This window comes from Drosophila eugracilis, unplaced genomic scaffold, assembly GCF_018153835.1.
Source record: "Drosophila eugracilis isolate 14026-0451.02 unplaced genomic scaffold, ASM1815383v1 contig_513, whole genome shotgun sequence".
NCBI classification, from domain to species: Eukaryota; Metazoa; Arthropoda; class Insecta; order Diptera; family Drosophilidae; genus Drosophila; species Drosophila eugracilis.
In genome coordinates, this window is record NW_024573387.1 from 396,340 (window position 1) to 411,713 (window position 15,374).

At 42.6% G+C, this 15,374-nt stretch overlaps 2 protein-coding genes across 2 annotated transcripts; one reads left to right on the forward strand and one right to left on the reverse strand.

Annotated features, from left to right (window-relative positions):
• Positions 1-764: 764 nt before the first annotated feature.
• Positions 765-3,027, reverse strand: LOC108114761 (RNA polymerase-associated protein Rtf1-like). The gene is made up of 2 exons (XM_041819280.1): positions 1,653-3,027; positions 765-793 (listed from the first exon to the last, which is right to left on the reverse strand). The coding sequence occupies exons 1-2, from the start codon at positions 3,025-3,027 to the stop codon at positions 765-767; spliced, it is 1,404 nt and encodes a 467-aa protein (XP_041675214.1).
• Positions 3,028-4,294: 1,267 nt separating this feature from the next.
• LOC108114785 (mitochondrial import inner membrane translocase subunit TIM50-A) lies at positions 4,295-5,410 on the forward strand. The gene has a single exon (XM_017225897.2). The coding sequence runs from the start codon at positions 4,311-4,313 to the stop codon at positions 5,331-5,333; it is 1,023 nt and encodes a 340-aa protein (XP_017081386.2). The 5' UTR covers positions 4,295-4,310; the 3' UTR covers positions 5,334-5,410.
• The last annotated feature ends 9,964 nt before the right edge of the window (positions 5,411-15,374 follow it).

The following is a 15,374-nucleotide window of genomic DNA, read 5'->3' on the forward strand; positions in this document are numbered from 1 at the left end:
AATCAGGAATTATATGCAATGCGAAGGACAATTGCCAGTGGAGGACATAAAACAAAACAGTGACAAAGATGCGGGGAGTCCAGGCGGCTGGAGAAGCCGGTTCCAGCGACAGGATGCGGAAAGAATGGGGAAATGAGGAAATGGGGAAATGGAAGTGGAACTGGGACTGAAGTCCTGCAAGGACATGCGGCTGCTGACTGCGACTACTCAAAATCTGTGCGTCTGCACGCATTACAAACGAATTACGAGACTCGTTGGGCAATTGCAGTTCATTGTTATTTAATATGTCGCCCAGTCGATGGCAGGATGAGCGGAGGGAGCAGGAGGATCAGCAGCAGGAGTAGCAGGAACAGCAAGAGCACCAGGAGCCGAAACGACAACGAGAACATGGCTGGGAAATTATACTTTATGCCGCCAGGACACTGGATTGCAGGATACGGAGCCGAGCTGAAGCAGACGGCATGACACTGATTGCGATATAAACGATTGTCAACGTATCCAAGTGGATTATTACCTCATGCCAATTATCATATCAACGATACACAGGCCCAGGACCTGTAAAATGGCCAGGCAGGCGCACACACCGAGCTCAGCTCTCGAAAACGCAGGACAAGCCAGGACATGGCACATTGGCTGACAAGTGGCGGGCGGCAAAGGGCCGAGCCAATGAACAGCCCAAAACACCCACCGCCCGCCCACACACTTGACGAGGCGTTGATGGTGTCGGCATCTGGCAGCTCGTCCTTCTGCCACTCCCACTGCTCCTACTCCTGGTTCTGCTCGTCCTCCGTTCCTGGCCAAATTGCATGTACAATTTTAAATGGATTTTGATTGTTTATGACAATTCGACGAGCTGACTGGCCAGTCCGCTGCTGGCCACTGATAATACGGCATTTAAACGATGATGACCGGCTCCCACCTGGCATCCTGCCCCCTCTACTGACGGAGCCACGCCAATGCAATTTGCCAAATTAAGCCCAAGTATTTGCATAGACCATTTAAGTCATGGCGTTATATGGCAAGGGCTGATTAACTCGGTGGGTTTTATTTTCGTATGAATATCTGTAAAAGGTTATAAATTTCAGTTCGGATATGGTTCTGTTTAAGATTAAAATATCATTAGAAAATCCAATTCCAATATATAAAGTACATTTGCGGATCAGTAGCCGATGCGATTGAGCCACGTCCGCCTGTCCCTAAGAGCTTATTATAATCTTATTATAAGAGCTTGAAGATTGGGATTAAGCATGCATTTTTGATAGAAAAGCCTTTGGATGAGCAGGAAATAGTGATGTGATCGGTGTTGATAGTGGCTTAGGTACGATGGACGGAGTACGACGACGGTTGCAAACCTTCATGATTCTACTCCCAAAGTTGCCAAGTTGTGGTGGCGATGGTAGAGCTCCTTCCTCCACATTCAGTTCGACTTCATCACCAAATCATTTTATTATTTTTGGAGCTCCAATAAGAGGTGGCTGTGTTGGGAGTTGGCTAATCTGTTGCATAGGAGTCAGCATGACAGCATCTATAATAGGGACAATGATCCCTTTTTAAAACTTTCCAAGCATTTCAGGCGGAAAGATTTGATTGAGAGGAACTGTAAAACAAAGATTTTAGTTTCTCCACAGTAACAGTAACCAACTATCACTCACCTAGTCGGGAAGTATCTATCTCAATTTTAAAGTCCGTTAACTTAAATAAATCTACCTCCTCCTCCTCGTCCGATTCTGCATCATCCACCTTTTGCCCGCCCTTGTCGAGATCTTTAAGAACTTCAGTGGGAGCAGTGGGAGCGGTGGAAGCACGCTCCGCCGAATCCCTATTTTCCACGCGGCTGTGACTGACAACGGCGCTTTTCTTATACTTCCGTCTCATATACTGCTCCAGGTCGAGTCCCCCCGACTTGGCGGCTCGTTCCGCGAAGGATCTTTTGCTGCCGGAAGGCAGAATCGAGCTGGGTCTGTAAATGGTGGGCACGTGGGCAACGTGCGGCAAACTGATCACGTGGGGCCGATGCTCACTTGCAGCCTTGTCCTTCGTTTTGCGCCGTTCGTCAATCTGCTTGATTTGTTTCTCCAACTCCTGTACCTTCTCTAGATCATTCCTGTCCACAGCCATATCCCGCTCCATCAATAGAACCACCTTCCTGTGCGCGGCTCTATGCATCTGGCCAGCCTCCCTCTTTCTTTGAATCAGCTTCTCCACATCATCTTCGGTGAAGGAGTACTCGGAGGCGTTCTGTATTTCTAACTGCTTACTGGCGATCTCGGCGAGAGTTGGAAGGCCTTTATCAACGAGCTTATTGATTGCCATCCATACTGCGAACTCCTTTTCTGTGATCGGCTGATTGGAAACCACATCCATCTGGAAATAACGCCTTTCGGAGGCATGCTTCAGAGCTAGGATCAGATTGGTACGCCTCTTGCCCAGCTGGTAGTCCCTCGAATCCTTGTGAAGACCAACAACCTGGTGAATACTATACGAAGGACCAGCAGTCACTCGGACAAAGGCACCGACCACAGTCTTCTCAAAAATTGGTTTATCCAGAAAATCTTCCAGCATGCTTCGTGTTAAGATGGCTCGGCTTAGATCTTCCCGCAAGGTCACTCGTGGTTCAACTTCAGGTGGCTTCTCCGGCTCCGCTGTGGCCCCACTCTCCTCCTCACTGCTACTTGAAGAGTCGTCGGAGTAGATCTCTGCTGCCCTCAGCTTCACCTTGTTAAGCTTCAGTGGCTCTTTGCCCTTATTCTGCTTAACGTACTCCTCGGCCCCCTTACTGTTATTGGCCAGCTTGTTATTCCGCCTGGCCATCAAGCGGCCGAAGGCATGGGCTTTCTTGTCACCAGCTCGCTGATGATCCAGGTTCTGTCGCCTGGCCTGTGAGCGTTTCTTCACGCTGGGATCTTCTTCTATTTGGGGTAGCTTTTCGTTCTTGGCTAGTTTACAGCGGATGTTGAACTTGCGCCGGAGGTCCTCCCTGCGCACAGATCGCTCATAAAGAATAAGCTCCCGCTCGAATTCATTCATACTTTCCAGTCGTGCGCGGTCCTCGTCGTCGCCAACGAAATGCTCATCGTAGCCATCATCGAAATGCTCGTCTTTCTGGTTGCCGAAACACAGCGAGTTTTTCCACTTTTCTGGTAAACCGACATTTTCTAGATTTGTAGGACAAAAAACACAAAAAATTCGATTTTTTTTTAATTTTTACAGGGAGCGTGCGATGTGCTCTGTAGCTCAGCTTAGCTGCGAATAAGCCTGGTGGTCTTAAATACATATCGTCTAGTTCAGTTTTTTTCTGTAACACGAAAGCATAAGTCCACTAGACTACAAAAGTTCGGTCGGTTTTTCCAATACTATTTAAACAAAAGGACGGTAGATTACAAACACACTAGTACTAGGTATACATTTACACTATGAAGTATATAAATTTGTTTAAAAAAACCAGAAGAAACGCTATAGTCGAGTGCCGCGACTATAAGATACCCGTTACTTTTTTACACAATTTAAAAATATTCATTTTGCTAGTGGAGATTCACAAAGCGCCACCTATTGTCAGAGAAAGAATGTTGAGTAACTGATAGTGACCATGAGAGGCCTTATAACGTACATTTCTTAATAAATAGCGAAATAATGTTTCGATTTGAAAAATCTTTAGACATACACTATAACGCGGTTTGCGTTGTAGTGGGCGTGGCAAATGATGATGAAATAAACCTACGCTACGTACGGACCTCCTACGGACCTCCTTTATAGGGTCGGAAAAGCTTCCTTCTACCTGTTACATACTTTTCAAAGAATCTATCCATTTACTCTACGAGTAACGGGTATAAAAATAATGTATAAAGGTAGGGAATGATTATGTCTAAGCATCCATTAGGAATTGACAGTCAACACAGACAGACTGTATATATTATATCCTCTTTTGTTGAAGAAGGAGAAGTGAACATAGTTATAAAGCTTCTATATTTTTCATTTTTGAATTATCAATTTTAAATTAACAACAAAGAGGAACACCACACTTGAATGCCGGAGCTATTCTTGCTGCGCAGTCATCTCTACAATCTGAACTTTCAAATTTGAGTCTCTTATAGTTTCACAGATCTGAGCGATATAATTAACTCGGCTCTTGACCCCGCTGAAAATATATTGCTAATACCAAAAACAATACACCATTTCACTCTACCAGTAAGGAATGTAATTAGACAGATATTGGTTACTGATATTATATTTCTATTCCAGAAGCTATTCTTATAGAAAATACCTACTACACATCTAGGCTTATTGTTTTTAATCAAGAATTTTCTCAAGAAATGAATAAATTTCTATGGTTGGGAAATCTGAATAAGCATCTCGGGTACGGGGGCAAGAAGGAGGCATCTCTGCTGAGGCCAAGTGAGAGGATATGGTTGAATGGAGCTCGGCAAAGGGTGCAGAAATCCGACAAGAGATTGCCACTTCCCAAGCCGAGGAGAAGCAAGAAGTTCTATGGATATAGCATTGTGCTGGGAAGTCTCTTCAGCACCGTTTTGTGGGCCATCTACGAACTGGGTAAGCCGGAGGTGGATCACAGAGGACCCATTGAGGACGAGTTCAGCCACCTGCCCTGGTTCCGTCAGTACTTGATGAGGATGTGGCACTCGCTGCAGTACTACCAGAAAATGATGGAGGAACCGCAGATGGTGAAGTTGCTGCCGGACGTTCTGCCTCCTCCCTATATACAGCCTCCCTACTCGCTGGTCCTGGAGATCAAAGATGTGCTGGTTCATCCCGACTGGACTTATCAGACAGGGTGGCGGTTTAAGAAGCGTCCTGGCGTGGATTACTTCCTTCAGCAGTGCAGTCGAAACTTTGAGATCGTCATCTACACCGCAGAACAGGGAATGACCGCTTTTCCCCTCCTGGATGCCCTGGATCCCTATGGATACATCAGTTATCGTCTGGTAAGAGGAGCAACTGACCTGGTGGAGGGGCAGCATACCAAAAATCTGGACTACCTTAATCGGGATCTTAGTCGTGTGATCGTGGTGGACTGCGACCCGAATACCACGCCCCTGCATCCCGATAACAGCTTGGTGATGACGAAGTGGCTTGGCAACGATGACGACGTTCAGCTCTTCGACCTCACAGCCTTTCTCCAGTTGGTGGCCGAGCACCAGGTGAGCGATGTGAGGGAAGTGCTGCGATACTACCGCCAGTTCGAGGATCCCATCGAGCAGTTCAAGGACAACCAGCGGCGACTCCAGGAGCAGAACCAGGAGAATGTTAGGGTTTCCGCCAACGGGGAACGGCAGTGGAACCTCACTCTAATGGGGCGATCCTTTCGGAGTTCATAGTTCTGTGCTTTAAGGACAAAATTACATAAATTATTTCACTTTTGTTGAGTAAAATTCCACTTCTACTAAATAAATAGAAAAATAAAACCGAAATTAAAGTTTTAAAATTTAGAATATATTTTTATAAATCTTTTTTCTAACTTAACTGTATTCTGTCTCTCAAAAAAATGTAAACTATTGTTTAAAAGTTATGGTTTAGTTGAGATCATCCCTTTACAAGTTACGTTTAGTATTTGTGTGAAGAATATATTTGTCGGAAAACAATTTATGAAAACGTGTTGGGTGTCAGAGTGTTGTTTTGGCTATACTTTATGTTAAGGAGTAAGTTTTGTTAGCTAGAAACTGAGCCTTAAGCTGACTAGTGATGTTGAATGAAATCCAGTAATACGCCTTTCGGGTATGCAACATATTTTATAACAAGGCAGTTTAAGTTAATTTAAGTTTAAGTTAAGTTAAGTTTAAGTTAAACACATTTTATTACATGATTAGTGCACTGCTCCTCATGTAACAGGTTTTATTTTCTTTAACATTAGATCCTTTTATAAGATTAATATTAAACATAAATAATGATGAATTTTTGGGGCTAAGACAAGACCAGTCCGGTAGACCCTTGTTCTGGGGTCTGCAATGTTGAGAGCAGCAGTTCCCAGTTTCTCGGCATAGTATATAGAGCCTATTCTATCCTATGCCTCTCTTAGAGATGTCCTGTAGCCTATCACCAAGATCTCGCTATCCCTGTTTTGTGGTACAAGAAGACTTGACTTCCCGGCAATCTTGGTCCTGAAGGACTGATGTACGCACGTTTAATGCGTGCTGAGGGTAAGACATCTATCTAGGGTAACCCCAAAGTATTTATTTGACAGATGGTGCCTGATAGGATTTACATTTAGCCATTCCAATTACCTGACCATTGTTGAAACTTTTACATTTACATCTAGTCCCTACAGCAATCAGGACCTCTTTTTATGTCTGAAGCAAAGATGGAATACATGGTTGGGCAAAGGACACTGGCCTGGGGGAATCCATTGAACCGCTAAGACGTATAACTCGTCAGCTTATTGAATGCTCTCTTTCAAAATCGAAGCAGGAGATGTAAAAACTTGTTAAGTGCACGTAATTAAAAACACTTAACAAACTCCGATAAAATAATTATTATCGAAAGGCGTGCCTGTCATGTAGCCTGGGTTTTTATGGAGCTGGAAAACCATATTAGACACCGATGGCACACATGGATGGTCATGCGATCGCACAGCAGCTGCCCGTCCCACCAGTTTGGAGGACACTTTGCGATGCAAAAGGGCGAAAATTTATGCGCACCGAGCTTGGTGGATAATACGAGGAGGAACGAGGTTGAGGAGGAGGAGCCGGGACATCCGTTGGGAGTGAGCACCACTTTCGTGCTTGACCTCACTCACAGCGGCCTGCTTAGCCTCTTGACCACCGCTAACTTGCCCAGGATGGGTGCCTCTTTGGTGGTGCGTTGCTTTTTTATGGGATCTCCGCCACCTCCTCTTGCAATGAAAGCATTTCCGCATCCGGCAGCGGGGCTTCCCAGGCTGCCCAGCACCAACGCCAAAGCCAAGGAGCAGCATGGAGTCCACTTTAATTTTTGTTTTGTTTATAATTTACGCGACACAACATCAATTAAGTGCTTGGCCGGAAAAGCGCATACCTGCAGCTGAAAAAAGCAGTCATAAATTCTCGCCCTAAAGTGTTGGCGAGTGTCGGTGCGACCTCCATCCTCCAATCCAAACAGCACTGTACATCCGCCACTCCCCGGAGGAGCGGAGGATCCGGATCCGAAAAGGACCAGCGGTCAGGGGGAGTGCTTCTCGAGCAGACCAGCTGCAATGTGCTGGGGCATAAATAGCCAACGCCATTTCGGTATGCGTACTTTTTTATGTATCACACAAATCATTTTATTGAATACACACAGTATGCAGTGGTTGCAACTTATTTAAGCCCGCCAAAATAGTTAACAGCAGTGTCGGAGGAGGAGATTCTATAATATTAAACTGTTAACAGTGTTTATATTTCAGTTAAAAAGACAAACATTGCACATGACAATACAATCTTTTATTAATGTAATCATAAGTAGCTAGTGTGCTAACAGAAAAACACCTTAAGAGTTCTAAAAATTCAAATAATTGGACAATTGATATTAAAAACTTATCTTCAAAATCTCATTTTTCGTGCGCTTCTCTCGAGTGTCAAAGTACATATGTATATAGAAAATAGGCTTAGGCACGTTGTTACTGTTATCGATTCTGTAACTTCGGCGTTGCCAGATGCCGCGGGAGCAGTTTACCGTATATCGCAACATGTATGTATGTTTTTTAGAAATTCAGCTGATAGAAAAACAACGTAAAGTAGTAATTATAACGAAGAGAAAATGTCTACTAAAAAGCACCATTTTGGTAGTACTTTATACATATGTTCTTGGTGTATAGAATAATACCTTTTAGTAGCATTAAGTACTTTAAAGAAAGAAGTTCAAGTAGTTAGAAAAAAATAACATTTCACCTCCAGTAATGCGAATAACTTGATCAGAACTCATCGAAAGTCAAACTGATATCGCTATACATATATGTATACTAATATCCTCGCCGAAATAAGGGGAACTAATCAAGTCAGAAAATCGGTAAACTTTTCTTTAGTATGATTAAGGACTTCTATACTTTTAGGATATATATTGCTGCGAAAATATCCTATAAATCGCAGGAGAATAGCCCACAACCCCTGTTTCAAAATCAATTTTAAATATTCGAATCGCAAAGTGGCAAAAAATGGATGCAGGACATCCGGACAGGCATACAAGCATACAGACGAAGCTGCCTAATTGGAATTAACAAAAACAATTTATGGCCTAAGTTGGTGTGATTTGTTGGAGTGACATTACGATGCGGTAAAGGAGCAAGGACGAGCATCGGGGCCCCGGCAACTCCGTTGGCGAACGAAGCCGCAGTGGGGACAAGATGGAAAGGGCTTCGGGGTGTGCGATGGCACTTGCAGACGCAATTTGTTACAGCAAAAGAGGTCCAAAGAGTCATTAAACGGCAGTATAAACAAAAGTCCAGACGCAACCCTTTGGCAGTTGGGGGTAAGGCTAAGAAAGTGTCAACTGTTTTGAAAATTACAGCTCACTTAAAGTTAATTTAGATCTTTCTTTCTATGATAGTCACTTATGATAACTATTTAGTTATTAACAATATAGGAACAGATGTTTCAGACTGAACAACCCAAACGAGCATGAGAACTTCTTAAGAAACAATGAAATTATTTAGAGGACTCCCCTTCTGATATACGAAAGTTAAGGAGACTTTCTTAATCGCATATTGCTGTGATCATCTCCTCCTTATCAGTTCAATTAGTAAGTAATTTAAGGCCGTGAAATAAATAAAAATTAATTCAACTCGGAGAGCAGTAAATTTATTTATTAGCCAGACTGCAAGTACTCCTCCGGCAGTCCCCTCGGGATGCGACATTCAAATAATGAAATGAATGTTTTGCTGCACTCATCCATTTATTCACGCACCATAAACTAGGGACGAGTTTATTCCAAGGGACACTCGAACGTGCAACAATAAAAATAATAAAATTAATGGGGGCGCCATAGAGGGATCGACTTTTATTCACATTCGCAGAAAGCAGACTGCCGGTGGAACAGGTACCAGAATTAAATATACATTCCATTCGAAATTGGTTCACATTTGCCAGTTAGGCCAGTTAGGGTGGCTCTTTGGGGCTGGAGAACTTGGAGTGCTTGGGGTGGACCGCGACCAAAATAATTTCAGCCATTTGCCAGATTTTGAATGCAGCTGGCCCAGCATAGATTTTGGCATTGCCAATGCATTGTAATTTACGCGACAATTGCAATAAACATTAGTTCATTTGTTACGCAATGTACTGCACCCGAGCACCCACTGCAATTTGCCTGCCCCCCACCCCACTGTAGACCCCCACCATCCCAGAGCAGCCACGTTGTTTGTGGGTTTGCGGCTGGCACATTAAATTAATTACTCATGTTATTATTTTGGCCGAAATGAAGTACGCAACAATTTATAATCGCGACTACACGAGATTAGAAGTACCTGCGGTGGCAGCCCCGCCCCCTGTTCGGTGCCCCGTTTTCGGGCTGCAACCATTTTGCTTTATTAGTCAAAATGCAGGCAAAATGTATTTCAAAATCAAAATTCTACAATTTTCCACGAATGCGTCTGTTTGCAATTAACGCTAATTTATGATCAACTAATTTCCAAAATGCACCCTCAAAGTGCAAATTTCTGGCGTTTTAAACCGGAATTGCTTTATGTAACTCTCTATGGGATATAGAGGATATGATGAGCAGTTTCAGTATTAGTTTAATGCTAGTAATTGATATCAAGATGAAAAGCTCAAAACGAGATTACATCTCTCCCTTGGGATAGTTAGAATGCAATCAGAGAATCCTCCTTATGCCTCCCTCTAATTACCACTTAAAACGAATGGATTTACTAAATAAGCCGTGATTAATCCACACATGGCCCAAGAAAGCTAACAACTGCATTACGTTTAAGCCGAGAGCCAGCTAAATTTGGCCTGAAATTTATGGCAATTGCTCAAGCAGAGCATTAATTCCATTTAAATGGCCGCCTTATGAATCAACAGGCGGTTGGGACAGGCAACACAATCACATCCTAATGCATCCGCCAATGCAGTGGGCCGCCGCCTATGCCCCCACTGCCCCGAAGTGCGGTGTCCAAGGAAGGATGGCCGACTACCCGGATGTGTGGCAAGTCCCAGTTTCCCCCCAAACATGCCTCATCTCCGCACCGAATGCCTTACTGTTTTCGGCCTAATGTATGATTATGTTCAAAACACAAAGCATACGCCAAGGCGACAAGGACAACAGCCGCCGGAGGTGAAGAGGTAGGAGATCCGACTCCGATTGGGATTGGTCAACGAGGCGAGGCGAGGCAGGGCGATGCTTGGCGCCACCGCCCCATTTATTTGCATCGCAAAATTTGCACATGTTCAAATCGAGATTTACGACGCCGAGTGACATCATTAATCAAGCGCCTGATTGGTGATCCTGTTCCTGTTAATTAATACAATAATGGATTGCGTGCGGAGACTTTGGCCAGCACGCTACCCTTGGGAGCCGAAGACGAAGGCCACCGAAGGACGATTTACGGCCCGGAAGAAGCCGCAAGGATAATCTAGAAGCTACAGGGAAAAAAGCTGCCTCCTGCTACATTGATTTTAAATTTACAATGCTCGTGGCAAAGGTTGCTGCAACATAACCATATGTTGCATTGATTTATCATTGGCAGTCGGTGTGGCAGCCAAAATGGAAATCTCCTGCAGCTGCTGCTAGATAAATTCTAACCCAAAACATCAGGGCAACCTTGATATGGCTAGGGCTCGCCTTCTCCTTCTCCTCCTACTCCCAACTCCCACACAAATTTCAATTAACAATTTTACCCTTAATTTGGCCGAAGGCAACGCAAAAATCAGGTAAAGTCAACAGGCAGGAGCGGAGAATGGGGTTAGGCTGGCAAACTAAATTACAATTTGGGTGGACCAACAAACCCCTCCGCGTTTCCCCCACTTTGGCCCTTGCTCGAGCATCAATTATGATTATCGTCACGTTTTATGAGACGTTCTCTCGACAACTTTATGACTTGGGCCACGCTTGTCAAGCGCCCGAAAGTATGCACTCGTATAATGAATATTGACAAAGGATACCCCTGCTCCTGCCGGTGGATGGCTGTCGGTTCACCTAGCCAGTAACACTTGTTTGCTGTCCTCATTTATTCATTAGTCGGGTTTACTTATTCGATAAAACTAGTTGATAAGAGCTGGGAAACTAAGATTTTATAGGAAATCAACTTCCACTTTGGGGGCAATGCCTTTTCGAATGCTTTATTAACTTATTCCCTCTAAATGCCTATTTGTTAAGTAATTTAATTATTATAATATATGAAATCACGTAACAGGGTTTCATCTGTTTTAGATTTCAATTCACAGTGATATCTGGTAATCTCCTCTCCTTACTAGAAGTACTTGCATCGAAATCCGAGCCAGTTGCTTCTAATGACCCTACAAAAAAATATTAATAAGCAAATATCACAAGAAAAGGATAAGGGTAAGGGAGAAGTCTCCTTTTCCGTAACATCCCAAAGCCCAAGACCAAGCCGGGCCAATTAAAACTCTAAACGAAATTTCAATTAGCGGCACTTAGCGTCAGCTGCCATAACCCAGCGAAAAAAAGGGGAACCCCAAAAAAGATCTAATAACAACTAAATTAGCCGGAGTGAAAAAGTCAAGAAATTGAATGGCAAAAACCGCAGCCGAAGAAGGGACTCTCATCTGGCGTGTTTTTCCCGCTCTCTTTCTGGGAAAAACAATTTCCATTTGCAAATTGCGTGTGTTGTTCGCTTTGCATTTTTTTGCATTTCTATTAGATTTCACATTTTCAGCTTCAAATCGTTTTTTGACGCAATTTGGCTTTGTGATTTCTTTTGCATTTACTAATTGCTCTAACTGCGCTTTCCCTCTGGATCTAATGGAAATTGCAAATACGCAATTGAAATCGCAGAAGTAGTTTCGGGTTAAACAACTCAGTGGGTTTGGCCAGCAATTGTCATTTACATTAATGCCTTCCAGCAATTGCCTAATTATAAACAGAGCAATTTGGCACTTGGCTTAGGTGTTCTCTTCGATGGGCAGATGTTTAAGGAGAAACACTAATCGGTAGTTCACATTTTTGTAGCAATACAAATAAAAGATGAATGGGGGATATGGATATGTTCGATTAGAACGCTTGCTTTGACAATTCCTATAACTTCCTATCACATTGCGATGTAAGTTTTCTTTTTATTAAACATTAATGTCAACTTATATTATACGAATGATAATAACTTAATAACATCTTATGCTGATTGTGCTAGGAAAAATCGTAATGAAGCAATACACAAGCAAGGTATGTTTTAGGTAAGAGGACTTCAATGTTACAGAAGCGTTGTGCTTGGTCGTGATTGCTTACTAAATGGTAACACCTCCAATAGTTTAACTTGATTTAAACTTAATTTTAAACTGTCAACAGAGTGAAGAAAATACATTATTCTTCCATTCATAATAATAGTAAGGATAAGGATAGATGATGATGAATTTGAAAGCTCCAAAATGTAGAATAAAGAAACAATAAAGGAACTGCAAACCATTTTCCAAATTTAAATACAAAATAAAAATAATATATAATTATAGCAGGTTATTTGTCTAACCATTGGAATCATGAAATCATGCAATAAGCTGCAAAGTGAAGGCAGTTTCTAGAAAAAGAAATCAAATCAAAATCATATCCAGAGTACACACCATTTGCGATACTCATATCAGCCATTTACTATGCAATTTACAGGCATTAAAAAGGATACGAGTACATCCTTGCCATAACTCTTTTTTGAAACAAACTTTTGGGCAGGCATCAAAACATTCCATGCCATTACACAAATCCAAAGTATCCTTTATGAAAGCATCCTGTACTGGCCTGGCCCGTGTTCATGGGTCCAACGCCCATCTCCTCACCCCGTAGACCACCGTGTTGACCGAGTATTTTGGATGATTGTCGAGCATGTGAAACTTCTTGAAGATAATAATAATTTAGTGCTGTTGAAATGACTTTTGACCATCACACACAATTGATACGATCCAGGCTCCCACACGTGTTCAAACACCAGCACCCACATCCCACATCCCCTCCCATATTGCAGCAACCTCAGGCCGGAGCACCCCGAATCCCAGCCGATTGGCTTGGAATGCAACTGCAGAATGGAGTCGAGTAGTTTGCACAATCAAAACTGGAGGATGGGTAGCCCATTTGTTCGGTGCCGCATCTCAAAGAAATAAACAAAAGGGGCATGCCGCCAAAATGCCGGAAAATCCACACATCCTGCACGCTAGAATGGATCGGGATGGGACTCGAGGAAGCCACTTTGCATGCAATGCGAGCAACTTTCCAAATGTTTTTGTTGCTCTTTGCGGGGAGATTCCGCTGGCGGAAAGTCTGGGAAAAGTGCAAAATGAATTTGTAAAAATTCACTCGTAATAATTTCTCGATTTTTGGTAAATTATTTGATTACACACACGTGTGGAACGGCGCTGCACCCACAGGCCACCCACTCTCCACTGCCACTTGGCTGATGCAATGTCTGGCTGCTGGCTGGTGGTTGGCAAAGGGACTCCAGATCCTTCTTGGCTCGGCTTCCAGTTCCAGGGTCATAAAATAAACTTCATCTTCGGGTCGTGCTGGTGCTCCTGCCTTGCACTTGGCGTTTGTCTTCTTCTTCGCAGTCTCGAGTCGGGGGAACCCCCTGTACTCCTCATCCGCCAGAAATGCGCATTCGTTCGCAAAATTCACAAAACAAATAAAATATCTTGTGGGTGTGCTCTATAGTGAGGGCACTGGTAAATGGTTGTGGTTCTTCTGATTTGGCGAACAATAGCTAAGGAATCTCTCAATAGGAAGACTTCGATTTGCATTTATCTAGCAGAGGAAAAGAAGGCTTGTCATAAGTGATCCCGAAAAAAAGGCTGTAAATGGAAAGGCATCCCTAAATTTATTTACATTTTATTATATTACAATGCTTGACTTGACTTGAGGATAAGGATCAGGGTCACATAAGTCACATAAGTATGTACGGCAATATTTGAATAGAAATATAATTCAAAAACAATACTTTGATATTCTGTAGATTTTGACAGTAGAGTTTCTTTGACTTTTTCAATTAAAAAATTGTAACAATGTAAATAAATTTTCGGTGCCCAAATACCTAACTGAAGAGCTAATCTTATAGAGGTTGTTATTTTTAGAGGTGTAGAACTTTAAGTTGGCACTACTGTTCCAGATGGCGACCGATTTAACAGCTGTCAAGTGATTTATTCTCCGTTTGGTTTGGCAATTCATCATGAATAGACTCACACCCAATTTTATTTCGAAAATAATGGTTCATTTTATCGTCGACAACGTTCACGTTTTGAACTTACTTTCTGAGGGGCTATGTAAAGTCATTGGTCTATTCGGGTAAGCCACAAAAGCTTGACCATTTTGAAGACAATATTCGCGTTTTATTTCCGATATGGCCACAAATGTTGGAAAAAGTCATCGAAAAATTGGAGGTCCAGAAGTACATCCGATCCAGCCGTGGCGGTCATATGCCAATAATCATATTTATAATGTTCAATTTAAACTTCTATACCTTTTAGAAAATCGTTTAAACCCTTAAAAATAAAAAATATTTTCAATAAAATTGATAAACTTATTATATCTTCAAAAAATATCTGTTAAAATTTCTAAATAAATTAAATTCCTAAAACAGCGCAAGGCGCTGTTTGCGATTATTGCTAATCTAAGGGTGCTTAACATAGGGACATAGGGCGGACAATTTACTAACACAAATACAACAAAACGTTCACATAAGTGAGAATTCTTTTGTGTTGGATTGCAGATGCACACTGAGAGAAAAACTTTTGCTAACCAATTCATCACTCATTTCACTGACCCGCCAAATGCGAAATAAACTCTAAAGTGCAAACTAAAATCGAGGATGATGGTTTGTCGACAAACCGTCGACGCAATGAGGCGGGAAGAGGAAAACGAAAAATTGTTGGTGTTAGCTTATGGGCGAGCAAGTAGTCCGTATGCAGAGAGCATTTACAAAAACAAATGAGCACTCTGAGCATAGCGTTGAGCACCGCTGACTTAAGCTTAAGCCATAAAAAGGCTGAAAGAGATGACCCTTTGATAAGAATGGCTGTCAAAAGGAGCAGGAAAAACAAGATCGCCTTACGAAATGCAGTACTAATACTACTATCTATTAACCAATTCAAAGACTTTCTGCAGATGCGGCTAAATCTAATATGTTGTAACTTGCAAGACCAGCTAAGCACCCACCCACTTTGCAACATGTTTATTGACTACTCTTTCCAAGCAGCAGTTGAAGAAGTAATCATATCAAAGCGAAACTAGCTTCTGGATAATGTTTCTTGGACAATCTTCCGGGT

Coding starts and splice junctions, on each gene's coding strand:
- LOC108114761 (XM_041819280.1), bottom strand. CDS start 3,027: ATGAATGAATTCGAGCGGGAGCTTATTCTTTATGAGCGATCTGTGCGC. Junction 794..1,652: donor GATAGATACTTCCCGACTAG/GTGAGTGATAGT, acceptor CAATTTGGCCAG/GAACGGAGGACGAGCAGAAC.
- LOC108114785 (XM_017225897.2), top strand. CDS start 4,311: ATGAATAAATTTCTATGGTTGGGAAATCTGAATAAGCATCTCGGGTAC.